At 41.3% G+C, this 20,002-nt stretch overlaps 1 protein-coding gene across 2 annotated transcripts in view; it reads right to left on the reverse strand.

The window, feature by feature from the left end:
• crtc3 (CREB regulated transcription coactivator 3) overlaps positions 1–19,092 on the reverse strand; it is a 35,601-nt gene extending 16,509 nt beyond the window's left edge. The window contains exons 1-6 of one of the 2 annotated variants that reach the window (XM_068724305.1): positions 18,940–19,092; positions 17,140–17,395; positions 13,735–13,842; positions 10,372–10,503; positions 5,566–5,624; positions 631–693 (exon numbers count right to left, since the gene is read on the reverse strand). In XM_068724305.1, coding sequence (XP_068580406.1) covers positions 631–693; positions 5,566–5,624; positions 10,372–10,503; positions 13,735–13,842; positions 17,140–17,271 — 494 coding nt within the window. In that variant the 5' untranslated portion in view covers positions 17,272–17,395; positions 18,940–19,092. The remainder of the gene's footprint in view (positions 1–630; positions 694–5,565; positions 5,625–10,371; positions 10,504–13,734; positions 13,843–17,139; positions 17,396–18,939) is intronic. The other variant, XM_068724306.1, reaches the window with a different exon arrangement.
• Between the last annotated feature and the right edge of the window lie 910 nt (positions 19,093–20,002).

A 20,002-nucleotide genomic window follows, 5' to 3' on the forward strand; every position in this document is an offset into this window, starting at 1 on the left:
GGTCCCCCCCCCCACAGTGTACCCTGGGCCTGACTTATAGTATGACAGCAAATAGTAAATATCTTTAAATTTAAAGCAAATATTCATGTGAATTTTAAACAATTCCACAAGGTTTGTGGATGTAATCAGAACCCATCTCTGTCGTCAACTCAAACTGGATTTTCTTTAAATTCAGAAAACTTCAAAACTTTTCAAAGACACTTGTAAAACGGATGGGAAAAGGCTGAAAGTAAGACTGTGAAAAAGTGAAAAAGGAGCCTTGATGTTAGAGTGCGAAGGAACCGCGAGTCCTAAAGCTGGGTGAGTAAGAGAGGAACGATTGATTAATGTTTCAGGAGAGAGGGAAAAAAAGAAAAAGAGTAAATCAACCACAAACAGTCTTAAATTGAGATTTGTGTCTCAGCCTTCTATCGCAGTGCTTCAGAGGAAGAAAAGAGGGGATTATTGAGATTTACAAAAGGATTGAGACCAGGACGCGATGTAGCCAAGAGAGATTGCAAAAAGACATGGAACAGAATGGTTGGCCTCTGTGTGAGCGAGAGATGAAGCGGCAAAGATAGACAGAGGGGAAAGAGAGACACGGAGAGGGAGAAAGAGAGAGATAGAGAGAGAGAGAAAGGTTAGGGTCACCTGTTGAGTTGTGATATTAATCTCAACCCAGGCCGTTTTTCCTCGGTCCATGACTGCTGTTCCCTTCAGAGAGAGAGAGACAGAGAGACACAGAGGAAAGAGATGACAGACGTTTACTGGATGAGAGACCCCGGCTCCTAAACGTTTGTGTGAAGAAGAGAAACTACATTAAGAACAATGAGCCTCATGTGGAAGGAAGAAAGACCCTGGAAAAATACTCAGGACACAACACAACACCGTCCTGCATTAGAGGGGGGACAAATGTGGAAAGACAGCATAAATCAAAAGCAGAGTGAAGACACGTTTATAAACCAGCTGCTGGGGGGGGGACAGAGATACACAGAGAGAGACAGAGAGAGAGACAGACAGAGAGAGAGACAGACAGACAGACAGGCAGACAGACAAAGACAGACACGGGGGGGGGGGGGGGGGGACAAACAGAGAGACAGAAACAGAGAGAGAGAGACAGAAAGAGAGAGACAGAGAGAGAGAAAGACAGAGAGAGAGAGACACACAGACAGAGAGACAGACAGACAGATAGACAGAAAGAGAGAGAGACATGATGTAAAACACTGGACGTGGAGGGTCATTGTTGAAGCCTGAAACAGTGACTGAGTGGATTTCTCTGAAGCACTCAAGCACAGAAAGGGTCTCGACTCCTCCTCAGTACTTAGAAACAAGCACACTAGACTTCTGAGAGCACAAGTGGTCCACAAAATAACTCAAATGAATCTCCTGTTGGTGCTGGACCGCTTTCAAAATATAGTTTCATGATGACTTTGTTTCTTTTGGTTAAGATAACGTTGTACTCAAAACAAGTGCAGAGATGTGTGAACACAATGACATGTCTTAGGTTAGAGACAATGTCCTCAACATCACAGTAATGTCTAACCTCATTAGTCTCATATGTATTGAAGGAGCCAAGAGTTGATCAACGCCTGTATGAAGTGAACAACTGATTATCAAATCAAATAAAGACTATTTGTCTGTTTTCAAATTAAATTGGATGAATTATACATTATACATAATCTAATTATAAATATGTGTTCTCTCATTTCAAGTAAAATAAGGGACGCATTAAAGATTACATAACAGAAAATAAGATCTTAAAATAAAGTAGTTTTAGAAAAAATGGAATAACTGAATTGTCCTGCAGCTTTAAATTCAGTTCATTCACATATGAAGTGATGTCAACCAAAAGAGGCATGATATTATATTCTCATCATCTTCTAATACGAAAACTTTGTGTGCATGGAATGAACCTGAACACGTGGGACATACTGGTTTTAACCTGAACACATGAGACATACTGGTTTTAACCTGAACACGTGAGACATACTGGTTTTAACCTGAACACGTGAGACATACTGGTTTTAACCTGAACACGTGAGACATACTGGTTTTAACCTGAACACGTGAGACATACTGGTTTTAACCTGAACACGTGAGACATACTGGTTTTAACCTGAACACGTGAGACATACTGGTTTTAACCTGAACACGTGAGACATACTGGTTTTAACCTGAACAAATGAGACATACTGGTTTTAACCTGAACATTGAGACATACTGGTTTTAAACTGAACATTGAGACATACTGGTTTTAACCTGAACACGTGAGACATACTGGTTTTAAACTGAACATTGAGACATACTGGTTTTAACCTGAACATTGAGACATACTGGTTTTAAACTGAACATTGAGACATACTGGTTTTAACCTGAACATTGAGACATACTGGTTTTAAACTGAACACGTGAGACATACTGGTTTTAAACTGAACACGTGAGACATACTGGTTTTAAACTGAACATTGAGACATACTGGTTTTAACCTGAACACGTGAGACATACTGGTTTTAACCTGAACACGTGAGACATACTGGTTTTAAACTGAACATTGAGACATACTGGTTTTAACCTGAACATTGAGACATACTGGTTTTAACCTGAACATTGAGACATACTGGTTTTAACCTGAACATTGAGACATACTGGTTTTAAACTGAACATTGAGACATACTGGTTTTAACCTGAACATTGAGACATACTGGTTTTAACCTGAACATTGAGACATACTGGTTTTAACCTGAACATTGAGACATACTGGTTTTAAACTGAACATTGAGACATACTGGTTTTAAACTGAACATTGAGACATACTGGTTTTAAACTGAACATTGAGACATACTGGTTTTAACCTGAACACGTGAGACATACTGGTTTTAACCTGAACATTGAGACATACTGGTTTTAACCTGAACATTGAGACATACTGGTTTTAACCTGAACATTGAGACATACTGGTTTTAAACTGAACATTGAGACATACTGGTTTTAAACTGAACATTGAGACATACTGGTTTTAAACTGAACATTGAGACATACTGGTTTTAACCTGAACACGTGAGACATACTGGTTTTAACCTGAACACGTGAGACATACTGGTTTTAACCTGAACACGTGAGACATACTGGTTTTAACCTCAACACGTGAGACATACTGGTTTTAACCTCAACACGTGAGACATACTGGTTTTAACCTGAACATGGGAAGAATTAATTATAAGAGTCTGTCCATTCTTGGTTAAAGACTTGGTTAATCTGTCCACATTGCTCCTTTTGGAGAACGCCATGTGAAATAACTTAGAAATAAGTATTTCTCCTGTGTGTGTAAATCTCACTGGGGTTGCGATGCTAATCAGAACACACATATTTGAATCATCACACTGCATCTCCCAAAGAGGGAAATGTTCAGATCTCTTAGTACAGAGCCATCTCCAGGGAGCTCGGTCTGAGAAAGTCCTCCCGAGAGAGGCCGGTATGGGAACAGCAGACCAAAGATGGGCGAGTGGACGAGGAGGAGGGCGTGAGACTGGATCGAGGCTCTGACCCCGAAACAGATGGTCTACGATGTCTAAGATGCCCAACATTATACTTTGAGGAAACTCGAGAGCAGAGGGATTTTATTAAAGTTGCCAAATCTTTTGTTTAACATCTATATCTGCAGTTCACCTTTGAGCCACATGAGGGAGCCTTAATGTTTGCATTGTTCTAATAACAGTCGCCTACTTTTAACGTTCATTTGCGTACAAAAATAATTGCTCTTCTCAAGATTAATAGATAATCATGGGCCTGTTGTGAATTGGGTGGCAATGGTTTTTTATTTTTATTTTTTTTAAAAGGTTTGGGAACAACCGCTCTAGAGGACAGATGGTGGATGTATAACATAAACGATGTCTTGAGACTCTACAGATGGTCAAAGACGGGAAATCGCTACTTCTTTTCCTGAATGATAAAACATCCAGAGGGATGCTGAAGGCTGCGTGAACGACTCTGTTCCTCTGCATTTCTTTAGCACCGACTCAACGTTTGACCTTAGACAGACTGGGGAGCTTGGCATGATTCACCTTGATCCAAACGCGCATTAGTACAATCATAATGTAATTGGTGCATTTTGAAAACGTCCCCCTTTGTTCTCAGAGGGTCTCCGTCGGTGCCCAAGACGCTGGGTGGACACAGCAGACAGCTGATCGCTGTTCTGGTAATTAAAGCTCTGAAACGGTTAAAAAAAAAAGCTTTGAGGCTCTCCTCCAGATGTAATGTAGTGCAGATGTTGTTGGTGTTTTTTTTTACACACTCTCCGCCCTGATCTCCCCAAAGACGGACGAGCGAGAAAATCTGACTCTGAACAACACAAGAGCCTGAAGAGCGTTTAACGTGGATGTCCAATCAGTGCTAATGGTAAACTGAAGCGTTAAACTTCTCAGTGCGTTCCTATATCGGCCCGTAAAGCTGAGTTTGAGTAGTTTTAAGCAGAGGAAGAACAACAACAGGTTGTTTCCGCTTGGATTTCTAGTCTCCGCCTCTTGGTAGCCAGAGGGGGCGTGGTCTCTGGATGTCTCTCGAAAAGAGAGCTTCCTAAACTGGTTGTAAGTTCAATTTTGTAAATAATAAAGTTTAATGGATTAATCAGTGCCAATAGGACGTTATACAAACTATTGTTAGCAGTGGAACTCGGCTCCGATAACGGCTGCGCAATGGCTGATTTTGCAGCAAACTGACGCGCATATCAGACCCGTTTATTTCTGCCCATAAAAGTCATCTCTCCAATAATAACGCAACATTAACAGTTCTTGATCGGTATCGGCCGATTAATCGGCCATCTGCTTTTTCCTGCTAAAAGCTATCGTTATTATATCGGCCTTTAATAACAAGTATCTTGTTAGTGTCATAAATAATATAATAGAGTATAAAAAACAACAACAAATACAGAAAATCTCTTCGCTTGAATCGCAAACTAACTACGTTTCCCAACAAATACGAGTGGCAAGGATGTTACGGGCGGCGAGACATTTTCTCAACGAGTCTGCGTCTGCAGCGCGGAGGAAGACGAGGGGGAAGGGCGACTGGCAGCCGGCCAAGCCAGCGCATAAAAAAAAAACACAAGAGTGGAGAGAAAGAGTGAGTGGGGAGGAGCGGTTTTGTTTATATCACAGGGCCATAACTCACTCTCCTGTAAGCACCGAGGAGAAGCCGTCGCCCAGTACATCGACTGCACAACCAGAGCTCACATCAAGGCCAAGTAGTGTAGCATTGTTTTCCAGCAGGTGCTGATATTACATTTCTGCTAAGCTGGAGATTGTGAACCACGGGGCAGTGGTGCTGTGACAACATACAATTCCGAAACAGTAGGACGGCCGCTGTTGGGCATGACCTTAAAAGAGAAAAGGCCATCTGTCAAACACCTTTAGGTAGACGCCGCCTCCCCCGGGACCAACGCGGCACCTGAAACATTCCTGCAATTAAAACAACATTCTGCACACCCACAGATGATGACACTGGTAGGCACAGAGAGGCTCCACACAGGAAACGGGGTGGGAAGAGAAACACAATAACCATTCTGTCAGCGGCCACACAGACAGTTGTACTCACCTTCTCCAGTTGTTGTCCAGAGGCGGGGACAGGTACACCGCTCCGTACGGAGAGCTCTCTATGTAGGGTTCAGTTAAGGGAAGTACTGGCACAAATACAGAAAACATCACTGTGATATTAAAGGTCCCATGAAACGGCTCATCAGAGCGCTTTTTGATTCTGCATATTGATGCGTTTATTGTAAAAACAGTTAGGGAGGGCTATTGAGTGCCTTAAAGCTGCATTCTCTCTAGTGTCCATCAGGGGGCGACTCCTCTGGTTGTATAGAAGTCTAGTCTAAAATGACTCTACTTCTCTCTTGATTTATTCCCTCAGTAAACATTGTAAACATGAGTTTATGGTCTCAATCTCTAGTTTCTAGTGTGACACTGGGTTAAGAGGGTTAAGACGACCCTCTTAACCGCAAGGTCGACGGTTCGATCCTTGCCTAGGACGTGTCCCGTGTCAAAGTGTCCCTGAGCAAGACACTGAACCCCTAATTGCTCCCCGAGTGCTTGTCAGCAGCCCACTGCTCCCAATAAGTTGGTGATGGGTTAAAAGCAGAGGCTAAATTTCATATATGTGTAAAAATGTATATGACAATAAATAAAAAAAATTCAGAAAAATTTCAGAATTCAAGTCTTCTTCAATACAGCATGATGTTCATTTAATAAATTAAGGTCCATTTAGAGTCAAACAGACCATAAAGCAGGGGATGCTTTAGGGCGGGGCTACATGGTGATTGACAGGTCACTACCCGGTCTGGGAGTTGTCTGTGTTTTCGACTTTAATCCTTTCACAGTGTGTTTTCACTTCATGAAAGTTAATTGGATCATTTCAAAATGATGACATAATGATATAATTGGTTGAAATCTGTTGGTACGAGCGTACGTAGGCAGAGGTCATATTTTGTTTTACAGGAAACAAACGAATCGTGATCTAGAAATGCAAAGAAATGTATTTTTTTGCAATTCTTTTGCATATATTGTTAAATAAGTGCACAATATCGCTGTGGATGTGATTAAAAACGGCTTTTTTTCATTTTATCTAGACTTGAATACCTACTACCTTTACTTTATGTATGTTAGTATAGTTAGCCATCATGTTACGTAATATTCTTTTGAGGGTAAAATCTAACTTTTACATGCACATATTTCAATGTCATCAGATATCACCACACAAAGAAATGGAGGACAGCTGGAATAAAACACATTTACAATCTGACCTCACCCTGATGTTTTCATTTGCAAATGAAACAAGGATGTGCTCCAACTATAGCTCGGAGCTCAGCTGCTTGACATGAAATAACAAGAGGATGAGTGTTTCACATGTTCAAAGAGACGAGAAAGCGTTGGTGCATTCTCATCAAAGCCCTACAGCGGTGTGAACAATGGAGCCGTCTTTTTCAAATACTTCACGAAAACAATGAGGGCATTATTTGATTTACTACTGACTCCACTCGTCTGTAGAAGGGCAGGACTTCAGAAAGGTGGTGTTGTATCTCGCCAACTGTCACTATTTAAGTGTTCTGCTCTGGAGGACTGTTGAAAATGCAGACCGATCGACAAAAACAAATGAAAGCAGACATCGAGTGCCACACGAGGACGACTTCTGCTCAGGCCTTGGACAAATGATTATCAGTAGTGAGCAAGACTGGAGCCCTGTTATCGCCCCTCACACAAAACATGGGACACACCCCTTTCTAAATATACACAAATACAACCGAGGGGAGAGGACACTATTGTAGTTTCTCCAGACGCAGAGGAGGAATGGAAACCATCCCGTCAAACTGGTTCTGAGTCTGGTTCGAGTGCTCTTACTTCACACATCTCAACTATAATAGCTGGGTAAACCCTAAACTGTAGGTGGCACACTGACACACAGCTGTGTTTCTGTGACTGCAGAACTGGGATATAATTCAAAGAACCAATCGGAGATAAACGAACCACTTCCAGTGATTGGATGAGCCAGAGCCACAAACCGCACAACACAATTTGCCTTTTCCCCAAGATGCCAAGCTGCTCCTCGTCATCGTCATCATCATCATCATCATCATCATTTAAACCACTCAGCACATCAGATGATAGTCTAGTTTACAGCTGCCAGACTAAACCGATTCTCAGTGGACGAAGGACCCGCCAAGAACTCTGTTTTTCACACCCATTTGCTAAATATATATTATTTTTTTTCCTTTCTACAAAAACCTTTTTCACCATTTAACAGGAAACCAAATAAGTGGAGCTTTCTTAGCGGCTATCCTTCAATAAAACAAGTCTACTAGCAAAAAAAAAAAAAAATGATGTGTGAAAAATTTAAAAGGACAATTTCTTCCTTAATTCTTCAAATAACTCCTATTAATAAGACAAGCAGCAAAATAATAACGAAGTGACGAAAATGAAATGTGTTTATCCGCTGTTTTACATCATGTAATCTATCACTATCACCATCTATCACTGTCAGGCTGGTGACTTTGTAAAGACAAGTGTAAGCAGGACCTTAGTGGTCACATTATATCCATCTTCTTTGTAATCATTTAGGTTTATCCTCGTCCTCATTTCCTCTCTCTCCTTCACTACCCTCCTTTCTCCTTTCTATCAATGATGCACCACTTCCTCGTTTTGGACCAATAGGCTTGCACATTGATAGAGGAACCATCCTCTGACTCCTCTCATTAGTGTAACACAACATAGGTGCGTACGCTACTGCCGACAGTGACTCTGGGTGAAGACCCGTGCCGGTTGTGCGCGTTGGGTATTTTAAATACACGTTGGAAATATTATATTATATAAGAAAATAAAGGCTTTTAAGTGTTGGAAGTATGTCTGCCTTCTCTCCAATATAACTGGACGATATGACACTCAATGTGCCAGAAAATGCATTGGGAAAACCTCAACAGCAACGTCTCTTACTAGAGATCCTGACTCTGTTAATCAAGAGAATCCACAGGCCTCGCTGTGACCAGTTACATTGCTTTGTGCCCCACAGCCCAGTGCCATATAGTCTAATTATATATTAGAGAGAAGGCCGACATCTCTACGGACGACCAACACTCGGCAGCTCGCACCGAAAGATTAACACCCCGAATACAAACGCAGGAACAGAATTAAGGTCAGCCTTTCTCAATATTCACTCGGCTGAGCTTTTAAGACGAATGAAATACAATTTGAGAAGGACATGCTGACACGTCCACTCCGACATATTTTGGCATCAACAACAACGTTTCACCTGTGACCTTTAACCCATTTTGGACCACACCATCTATACGCGTACATGTACAGTACACGCACGCACACACACACGCACACGCACACACACACACAACCAATGCCACCCACCAAAAACAAATGTGTGATACTAACAAGGGCAGACTTTTCTAGGGTTGCCTCCACCACGCTGTGTACATTACAGCGTGTTCTACATTAACCCTCTGAAGCCCAAAACCAGCGGGCGAGGTTTCTTTAAACAATACACCGTTTATCACAGCCAGAAGCTGCAAAACACATCCGTACTGTTAGATTGTCATCTTACCGACGATCCTTGAACACATCATGTTTGACGAACGCTTTGATCAGAAAAACAAACCAAAACAAAGCTTAAAATTGTGACATTTTATCAACAACATTTATTCTACATGTCCCATTTAAAATGATATATTGCCTAAATTAATGTAAATGACGCCGTTGATCCATCGGGAACCCTTTGAGACAGTCGAGTACGCTTCGAGTTACGCTTTACTGGTTGAACTTTAGGCAATTTCAGCAGTGAAACATCCCACTCAATGTAGGTCTATTGTACATATCAACCCAAACATGACAAACATGCATGACTCTACGTAGAAACAAGCACCGATGATGTCAAACTCTACCGACAATAAGAGAAAACCTAATGTGGATATGTGGAATGTTTGCCTCAAAATACCATAATCACCATCACGTTACGCATCTGTTGTTTGCTCGCTGAAATATACATCCGCTGGTGAGCCGTCACATGCTGGGACACAGCTATCACACGGCATAGTGACAGGTCAGTGAATCATCTCCGTCTCAAGGCAATAAACAGACTCGCTTATTAAGATGCTACGAGGTGGGGGGGCGTGCTGGTGGATCAGCATGTAAATGTGACATATTGGGTGCGAATCCAGTTTAGGAAATAAAATCTACGTCCTGAATCCCAAAAAAAAAAAAAAAACGGAAACTGTATTATTCAGTATACTAGATTATTAACTAAACACACGTTTTCTTTAAACAATCACCAAAACTACACTGTTTATCACAGCCCAAAACATAATGGTCAGATTTTCATCTTTTCGACGGTCCTTTTAACACATCATGTGTGACAAATGCTGAAGTCTCATTTAAAATTTCGCGTCAAATAAACTGTTTATTCTAAACAGATCCTGTAAAAAGTGAGTTCTCTCTACTTCTAGCCATCGCTGTGCTGTTTAAATAAACGTGCAGGACTTTTATAGAATTGCAGAGAAAATGAAGGCTACAGAGAGAAAAATGTGACACACACACACACACACACACACACACACACACACACACACACACACACACACACACACACCTCCTATTGTCGATGTCCATCAGGCGTAAGCAAAGCGCACCGTGTCTGCGTCACATTTCAGATTTGCATAACGACGAATTCTGTTCCCGAGGCTACAAAACAGCTGCCTACACTGTCGAGTATCGTCACGCTTGAAACCACACCGCAAAGACAAAACAACAACAAAGAGCAACCAGCGGGAAGCCACAACACCCACTTCCACACCGCCGATTACCCTTTGAGGGCTCCTACTTGTCAATGATTTTAGGTCTGGAAGGATATCTGCCGTCCGTGCTTGTCGACGGGTCGGCGGTGGGGAGAGTTGATGCGGTTGCGGTCCCTGTGGACCCTCTCGACCAGCCCGTGGTGGCGGGTCCCTCTGGCCGAGTCCAATCCCGATGGAAAGCCACCCTGAAAAGGAGACATCGGACAAGTGAGACGGCAGTTTCCAACAGATTGGCTAGAGGACAGGAAGAGGGGCATTAGTCAAATGTCACCAAACATCAGTTGTGCCCCAATTTAATTAACTTAGCCAAAAGAGATAATGAATTTGTTAATGCCTTTTACTACACTGTATTGACATGATCACTGACTATTATATAGGGGTCATGTGATGGCTGCTACGTTTACGTCACGCCGGCTCTTCGAACACAAAAGGAACGGCTGATTAACACTACGGGCACAAAGGAAATAGCAAACTATAGTGAGTCACCGACGCACAAAAGGTGTTTTCTCGGACCAGACTTGCATCACAAATGCCAGCTTTGAATGCCACATCGTAGCGATGAAATGTATGTAAACAATAAAGATTTGAGAGTCAGAGTGAAGAGGAGTTTGCAAAGGAAAGAACCCTCACACCCTTTTACGGGTTGAATGCAATGATGCCGTTGAGAGTTTGGCAGTACGGCGGAAGGATATTAACCACTCAAGTAGACGAGTGCAACCAAAACAAATGGACTCTCCAGATCCGTGTGCTATTAGCGAGTGGGCAGAATTCATCAGCAAGTGGCCCAAAATTAACCAGATTTATACATGTTAACGTTACACCAGAGAGACATTACGAGCTACAAGTCACTAGATGCAGTCACTAGGGCTTACAGCGATTGACAGGTCGCTGCCACTACCAGAGACTTATACGGCGTCTCGACGTCACTCCTCCACGTTCCAATTATGGAAACTTACATTCATCGCTTGCAAAAAAAAAAAACAAGACGGCGACAACAAAATCGAAGAACTCAAGGCTTCAAAACATCAGTCCACAAACCAATGACATCACGATGACTACGCCCACTTCTTACATATGAATGAAATCCACTTTTTTTTTTTGCGTGTTTAAAGCCCCAGCTGTCGTAGACGGCACGGTTCACACCATCACTGCCGCCAATACAGACGACAGTCTCTAAATTTGAATATATGACCCACATGTGAAACTGCAGGGTGGGAATTTAGATAAAATAGTTTAGAAGTAGTCTGCATTCACATAATTGAATTTTGGCAGATGGTTATCATGGAGTGGAATCTAGAAGCCATTCAGTTTGTGGAGTTTGTCTCTCAGAAGGTGAATGGACTCCGTAAGAGTGTCCTCCCTCCATGCGGGGGTTGATTTGTGGACCTGACCACTCTGTTGCCATTACTGATCAACCTCAACGCACTTTAACCCGGGACCCTCTGTATCCCAGCATGCCCCGCTCCTCAGAGAGCCGACACAGATGCAGGCCCAGTGCTGCAGAGAAGCGCTGTTATATTCACGCTGAGAACTACAGCGCTGATCTTTTATTCCTCCTCTCTCTCTCCAGTCTGCTGCTGAATTATTTAACGCTCTCAGGAGAAGCTCGTTCGCTCATCTGAAGGTCCGGTTTTCAGTGTTTTGCTGTTTCTGCAGTTAAGCCAGAGGTTTTCAAAAAAAAAAAAAAAAAAAGCAATAATACCTGTAACATATGAGAAATAAAAACGGACAGTGTGCTTAAGTTTCAGGTAACTATACACTAATGAAAACATAGTTATGAATATTATATTCTAGTTCTGCTAATAGAGCCCTACATTCATACGCACTTTGTCTTTAAGTTTATTATTTATCTGTAGATCACCGTTTGACTCACGTTCTGGGCGGTTGAGAATTAGCTTATATTATCTAACTTAATATTGATGTTTCATAAGACATAAACATTAGAAGAAGTTTTGAAGAAGGTTGAAGTTATGAACATTAGAACTGAGAGTTATTGTGCTATGACCTTGAAAAACCCCTGGATGAGATCAGGACCTCCAAGCTTTGTTATGAAAAAAATATTCACGTTCAGTTTTACATCAAAATGAAAACCAGTGAGCACATTCACAGAAAATAAACTCCATTTACAGCACCAGTACATCTCTGAGTGTCCAGACCGACAGTGTGTGAAAACAAAATGCCACCTCCTCATTTATTAGAATCACACTGATGTGTTTGCACATCTGGAGCGCCAACGCAGAGGGCTCCGTCCACAAAAATATCTGGATTTTAACCTGGCTCTACGTTAGCTGCAACGCAATGTTACATTTTCGATGCGACGCTAACATTGCTGTGTTTAGTCTGAACACCTGGTAACAAAAGGCAAGACAAGTGTAATCGTGTCTTCAGAAAGAACGTGAAGTGACCTTTAGTAGCGGCGGGATTGTGCTTTTTGTCTGAACGCACCTTAAAGCTACTACAAGGAACTTCATTTTGTGTTGTTCTGTCGGCCCCTGTGGACTAAAGTGGTAGCGTTTCTGAGCACCAGTCTCCCTTTAGAAAACCTCTCATTTTACTGCAGCAGGGTCTGACAGTCTGCCCCGCTCAGTCCTGGTTCTGGTTCTCCTGTGCCTCCCTTCCCTCCAGCGGGTCCAGCAATACGTCCTGGGTGTCCAGCAGGAGGAGGAGACGCTGCTGCCGAGAGCTGAGCTCTCCTCCTCCCTCCGGAGCTCCGACTGCAGGTCCAAGGCTACGGAGAAGCTGGATCTGGGTCTGTCCACGGTGGGCCGGTCTCCACTGGGGGATCTGGGTCCGTCCACGGTGGACCGGTCTCCGCTGGAGGATCTGGGTCCGTCCACGGTGGACCGGTGTCCGCTGGAGGATCTGGGTCTGTCCACGGTGGACTGGTCTCCGCTGGAGGATCTGGGTCTGTCCACGGTGGACCGGTCTCCGCTGGAGTCTGAGCTGAGTTTCTGGTGAACCTGCATGATGTCATCTGGTTTCACCAGAATCCGACCCGGTGGCTCCGATGACGAGCTTTAAGAACAACTCTATAGAAACAGACCATCTTCTCTCTGATGGACTCTGTACTGATGGAGGTCTGATAGAGGATCAGGACTAAACAGAGACTGGTTCACAACCAGAATAAAAGTTCCTCACAGTAACTTTAAGAAACCATTTACATTGGGGGGGACAAGATACATCACATGCGGTCTTAATTCACTGCAATAAACCTGGACTTCACACTACTGATAAACCTTGAGGGCTGCTTCCCCAAACAGAGACTGTGCATTGTCTTGAACTAAAACAAAACTCTAGTTAAGTGAACTCACTATTAACTTTGTGTGTAATGGTCTAGGACTGGGCAAGCAGTCCAGAATGTTTGGTTTCACTGTGAGAGGGGCTGCTAGTGTGCGGCGGTGTGTATTCCCTCCCACCTGGAATTCGGTGCTGGTGTTGCCGATCTGATTGACGTTGGGCAGAGAGCCGTAGTACTGCGCCCGCGATTGAGTCAGACGAAGCTGCTGGACCTTCTGAAACTGCACCTGTCAGTCAAAAGAGGGACAAAAACAACAGTCAGGGGTTATGGAATCTGCACATCTGGAGTCTTCATGTGGAAAGAACATAAAGCTTCAGGATGAAAGTCACAATTGGTGTCGATTAGAGCTTTTCTTTCCCACCATTGTCATTGCGGATCACGCAAACGGTGTAACGTCATTTTATCAAAATGCTCTGCTGGACCGTAATGAACCTACGCAACAAAATCAATTATTAAAAATGCAGCAATGTTTGCAATTCCACAGGACACAAAATGATGCGACACGTTCTAGGAAATGGGCATCTCAGGAGACGATTACCTCACAGAAAACAGGAGGAGGCTTGTTCTGCCAAGGGGGCAGTAAACAGAGCAAGTCACCGGCTGTTATCAGGGAACAGGCAAATCAGAGAGAAGAGCATTTCTTCTTTAGACTGCCGAGAGGGCAACATTTGAATCTCAAAGACTGACCTTATTTCAGTTTATCAATAGATTAACAGCGAACAGAGAGAGCCCTCTCATGGGGGAGGGGCTTTATCTTTTGGCGCAACATTTATCCGTTCATTTGCGAGACAATGTGTCTGTTAACTACAGACACATTGTGTTCATTTATACAGCACTAAGAGCATTTGATCTCGTTTTCCAGCAAATAATAATCTTTGAATCATTCCAGTGTGTGTGTGTGTGTGTGTGTGTGTGTGTGTGTGTGTGTGTGTGTGTGTGTGTGTGTGTGTGTCAGCAGATCTCACTCCGTAACTTTTTAAAAGTACCAATAGCAGAACCGTTAACTCCGGACCTCATCGATACTCTGGGTTTATACGCATTCAGAACCGGTTTGACCGACGACTGACGTAGAGGAGGCACATTTCACACCTTCAAACAGAATATGCATCACAGACCCAAAACGTTAATCTAATACTCCGCTAACTGTGGCCAACGAATGTCAGACTACGACGCTGAAAACATATTTCCTGCCAGCAACACTCAATTTTTCATCAAAGATGACAATATTTAAAAACAAATCCCCATTGTGCTGAAGTGCTGGCGTTACCCGTTGCATAACAGCGAAAAATGCAGACGTTTACACACCGAGGGTTCACGGGGAAGCCAGCTCCCTGCAGCTCAGCAGCTGAGAGCCTGTCTGTGCTCTTCAGAGCCCCTCGGGGAGACTTCTCTCTCCAGTCTTTTGGTCACCGGAGTAAATGTTGAAGCAGCTACTTCTAACTCCAGCGGTTTGCCGGCAGTGTGTCCTCTGCCCCCGGCTGACAGGACGTTTCTGTCTCACTCCGGGTCACTGACAGTTCATACCTTGTGGCAATACTTCATTCAGTGTCGTCCCTGAAACCACATCCTCTTCGGCCGGCTGTTCGGGAGCTCTCCCTCTCGCAGAAAGAGTACATTGTGACAAATCGACGGTGCGAGGATAATGTGAAAAGGGCCTTTGTATCCGCCCAGTGACCACTAGTTTTATTACTCAGTGTATGTGTTTGAAATTGCCGTGAAAAGGAGAAATAAAAAATGTAATAAATAACAGCTCCTTTAGGAAAGCATGTTGACTAATTCTGAAAGTGAAGTTCGAGGAGCTGCTACAACTGCAGCTAAAGATGCACACGTTTGCCTGTGAAGCTTCTCAAAAGGGCTAAAAATTAAATATGTATCATCTCTAAATGTAAATCATAAATTCAGATATTGTGATACACGATTACATAGAAATAATAATACTCACATTTCTCCGAAAATCAAATTAAACTCAGTTAAATTAAACCATCTCCTCAATCTGATTACTTTGTATTTGTGTGAGTGCATGTTAATAGTGTAAAGCTGAAATATTTAGGTATTTTATAATCTCACTTTAAACTGTGCTCATTTTGCAGTTAAGCTTTACCGTGTGGTTAATTCATAAAATAAAAGCATGCTGTATATGTATCGTTATCGAGGTATTAAATGACCTTCGGGTATCTAGAGGCAGGCTGTTAAAAAAAAAAAAAAAAGCAGAGCCGTATAAAGAGAGAGTCGCGTCAATGGATGTTCATACGGATCGATTGTCACGTGATTCTCAGACTTCAGATAGTTCCAGGAAGTACTTGGCGGGCAGTTTCAATGCATTGAAGTCGGTACAAAGAGAGAAAAAGAACTGGTGATCAATTAATCAATTAACAATTTTCCCACAGAACACCAACATGTGTATGTAGTTACAATAATGTTTTTTATTTTATATATATATATATATATATATATATATATATATATATATATATTTTATAAGTAAAATGAATCAAAACTCACTCATATTTGATGTGTTAGTGTGAACAGCTAGAGGTATTTGGCTTGTTGACATATTTTGGGCTACGGTTGCTTGTTTACAGAACTGTTATTTATTGATTTGAATTATTTTAATGTTCCTAAACTTGTTTGGTATTCAAGAGCAATCACAGCCTAAATAATATATATTTAGAAAAAAATGCTACAAAATTTAGATTAACTTTCAATTGAAGGAGCGTTTTAAATGTTTGCGAGGATTAATCATCAAACTCAGTTGTTCTCAAAGTAATTGCAAATTTGACCTCGGATCAGTACAGTTAGGAGTTAATAGCAACACTAACTAACAACCTACGACTTGATTAATATTGATCTATCCTTTAATATTGATCTATCTAATATTGATCAAACATCAGTTTTATCACCATTTTAAAGCCACAGGTCACATTATTCATTCTAATAATAAATCAGCCCTTCTGGATTTTGGGGCTTCTTTTTTTTTTTTAAGCAATTAATCTGCCAATAAAAAAGTTTAATAATCTGTGCCCAACCAATGGTCCAAAACCCCCAAGCTATATTTTGTTATACAAATTACATTTACAATATAGGAAACAATGAATTGATTATTCAATTAATTTAATTTATTCTGTTCCAGACTTTGTTTTTGAAAGCTAACGTTTTGGTTCTTCATTGTTTGTTTGCAGCCACTGCTGAATGAATGAATGGATGACTGAATGAATGGAGAGAAACCAGCAGTACTGGTTGAATACCCGGAATCTCAGTCAGCAACAGGCTGAGAGAGAGAATGAGCGTCATACTATTGAGTTCATTTAATATTATTCTATTTCATTGTATATATTGTGCATTTCATATTTCGACTCTGTTATTGTATTTACCTGTACCATAATATATTGTGTATATATATAAAAAATATCTATTAATACACTAATAACATAATTAATACACATTAATATATCTATTTGTGCAAAAAAAAGAAAGAGACACTAATAAAATGACAGCTTGTGGAGACAATAAGAGCATGTTTTACCCGTGAGACGGTGAGGTCCGTCATCAGCTGGTCGAAGGCCCGCGTCTCCTCCGCTTGCTTCTGGTTGTGCAGCGCGATCTTCTCGCTGAACTTCCTCGGGTTGGAGCCACCTGTGCCCGGGGAGCCGGACATCGTGCCGGGCCTCAAGGGTCACAACTTCAGCTACTACTACTAAAATAATAATACGTGGCAGACGGAGGCCGGGAGTCTTATTGTCCAAAGTCTTTGAGTGAGCGTTGAAGTGAATCCATCAGAGCTTAAAAAAAAAAAAAAAAAAAAAAAAAAAAAAAAAAAAAACCACACACACACACACACACACACACACACACACACACACACACACACACACACACACATTACTGGTTGGAGAAAGTAGTTTTAGGAGACTCCTTAGTATCTCAAAATAATGACAAGTACCTCATAATAATGACTTAATATTTCAACATAATGACTTAATATCTCAAAATAATGACTCAGTACCTCATAATAATGACTTAATATCTCATAATAATGACTCAGTATCTCAATATAATTACTTAGCATCTCAAAATAATGACTCAGTACCTCAAAATAATGACTTAGCATCTCAAAATAATGACTCAGTATCACAAAATAATGACTCAGTAGCTCATACTTAGTATCTCAACATAATTACTTGGTATCTCAAAATAATGACTTACTATCTTAAAAAAGTTAGGAGTTATACATATACATATATATATACACATATACACATACATATATATATATACACATACATATATATATATACACATACATACATATATACACATATATATATATATATATATATATATATATATATATATACATACATATATACACATATATATATATATATATATATATATATATATATATATATACACACACACACACACACACACATATACATATATATATATATTTTTTTTTTAAAAAAACTCCGCTTCCAAGTCTCACTAACTGAGTGTATCCTGCCGTTAAACACCACAGAAGAAGACGAACTGAGTGTTTATCACTGTAAGCCGAAGCTAGCGCCCGTTAGCTGACGTACTAAGCTAACGCAGCTAAGCTAATGCTAAATAAAAGTTGTCTTCTGGTGCCTGGAGAGCGAAGTCAATAAAGCCGTTTGCCAATTATGTGTTTGTACTTTACTTTCAAAACTTTTAAAATGAGTTAATGGGCACAACACAACTTCATATTGAGGTGTTATTTACCAGCGAACCACTTGTTTGAATGTGACGTTAGCCGTCACTGCTAACACATAACGCTGGAGGTGAACGGGAGTAACCGCCGCTAGCAGCTAGCCAAGTTAGCTAAGTTAACTAAGCTGCTGTCAGAGCCATCTCAACGGGTTTTTTGTTTGACAAACATGTCGACAACACTCCGACATCGGTCAACCATTTAACAGACGTGTATTAGGAGCAACTTGTCGCCGGTTTTTAGCTGTTAACCGTTGGCTAAATCTTTGCTACTAACGTTAGCAAAAGCTCCCGAGCAGCAGCAGTTGGGCAAACGGCTAAATCTGTATTTCAACAAGTGTCCGTTGGTCTCTTGTCCGTTGACTAAAATAAACAAAACAAACACTTTTAACACCTAACCCACAAGCTAGGAAACCACCAAAAAACACAAATATGCACTCGTGATGCAGTAAAGTAAATCCACGATTTCACACTTTAAATGTTATCTCGCAGCGTTTCTTTCGGAGTCTTCAGTGTTAATCCACGGAACAGGACAGAGATTTCAGACCAACTCCGACGAGTCCAGTGAAGATAAACAAACAACACAAAAACAAACCTCTTGTCTCTCTTTCGCCGCTGTGAAAACCAGAAGTCTTCTGCTAATGTTTTGCATTAACGTTAGTTAGTAGCCGTCGGTTGACAGAGAGACTCAGATATCCGCTGGCTTGTTATCCTCATTCGACTGCGTAAAAAATCGTTCCCTCGTTAAAACATCGTCAGTACCTGTGACGTCCACAGGGCGGCGACAAAGTTACTATGTCGCTTCTTCTTCTTCTTCTTCTTCTTCTTCTTCTTCTTCTTCTTCTTCTTTTTTGAGGTTTATTGGCGGTTGGCAAACAATGAATTGGTGCATTGCCGCCACCAACTGGTATGGCGTGTGGATCAGGATGTCTAGTACTTACATACAAAATAAAATGAAAAGAAAAGAAACAAAACAAAAAAAATAAAAGAAAAACGAGCTCATATTTTCTTAATATCAATTAATCTAAGATATTGAAATAATACTTGGTAACACTCACTTTTTGAGTTCTTTTGCAGAATATAGGCTATAGCCAACTGTACCTTTATCTTGCCGAGGTCTCCAATCAGCTGCCCTCTTTCCTGCTCATATTTCTGACATTGCACAATAACGTGGTGTCGCATTTTCCTGTTTTGTGTTTACCTATTTTTTGAAGCATACTGTTTAGGCCAGTGTGTCCAAATCTAAGCCTTGATATTACTGTTACTGTTCCTTCCTGCACATCTCATTTCTCCCACTTTCCTCTGAACTCGGTGAAACCGTCGTCCTTTCCTGTCTTCTTCCCATTGCTTCTGCTTTCCTTCAACCTCAGTCTAATGATACTTTTAGTTTCTGATTTAATAAAGCTGACTGCAATATTAGTGCAGCTATGTTTTATTTTTCTCCCTCAGTGATCATTTTACCTATTTTAATATTACATTCTGGAACAATAAATGCCACTCCTACCTTGTTTCCTAAATTCTTTGATGCATCTGTGAAAACCTGGATATAACTGTGGTATCCGTCGACATGTGCCTGTATTGTGGCCAATTGACATGATCCGCTCGACCCTTGTTCTTCCTTTTTAAATAATGTAAAGTCTACTGTTGCATCAGGAAGT

The sequence above is a fragment of the Cebidichthys violaceus genome, unplaced genomic scaffold, assembly GCF_023349555.1.
Source record: "Cebidichthys violaceus isolate CVI_PGR_0920_01 unplaced genomic scaffold, fCebVio1.0.p SCAF_30, whole genome shotgun sequence".
NCBI classification, from domain to species: Eukaryota; Metazoa; Chordata; class Actinopteri; order Perciformes; family Stichaeidae; genus Cebidichthys; species Cebidichthys violaceus.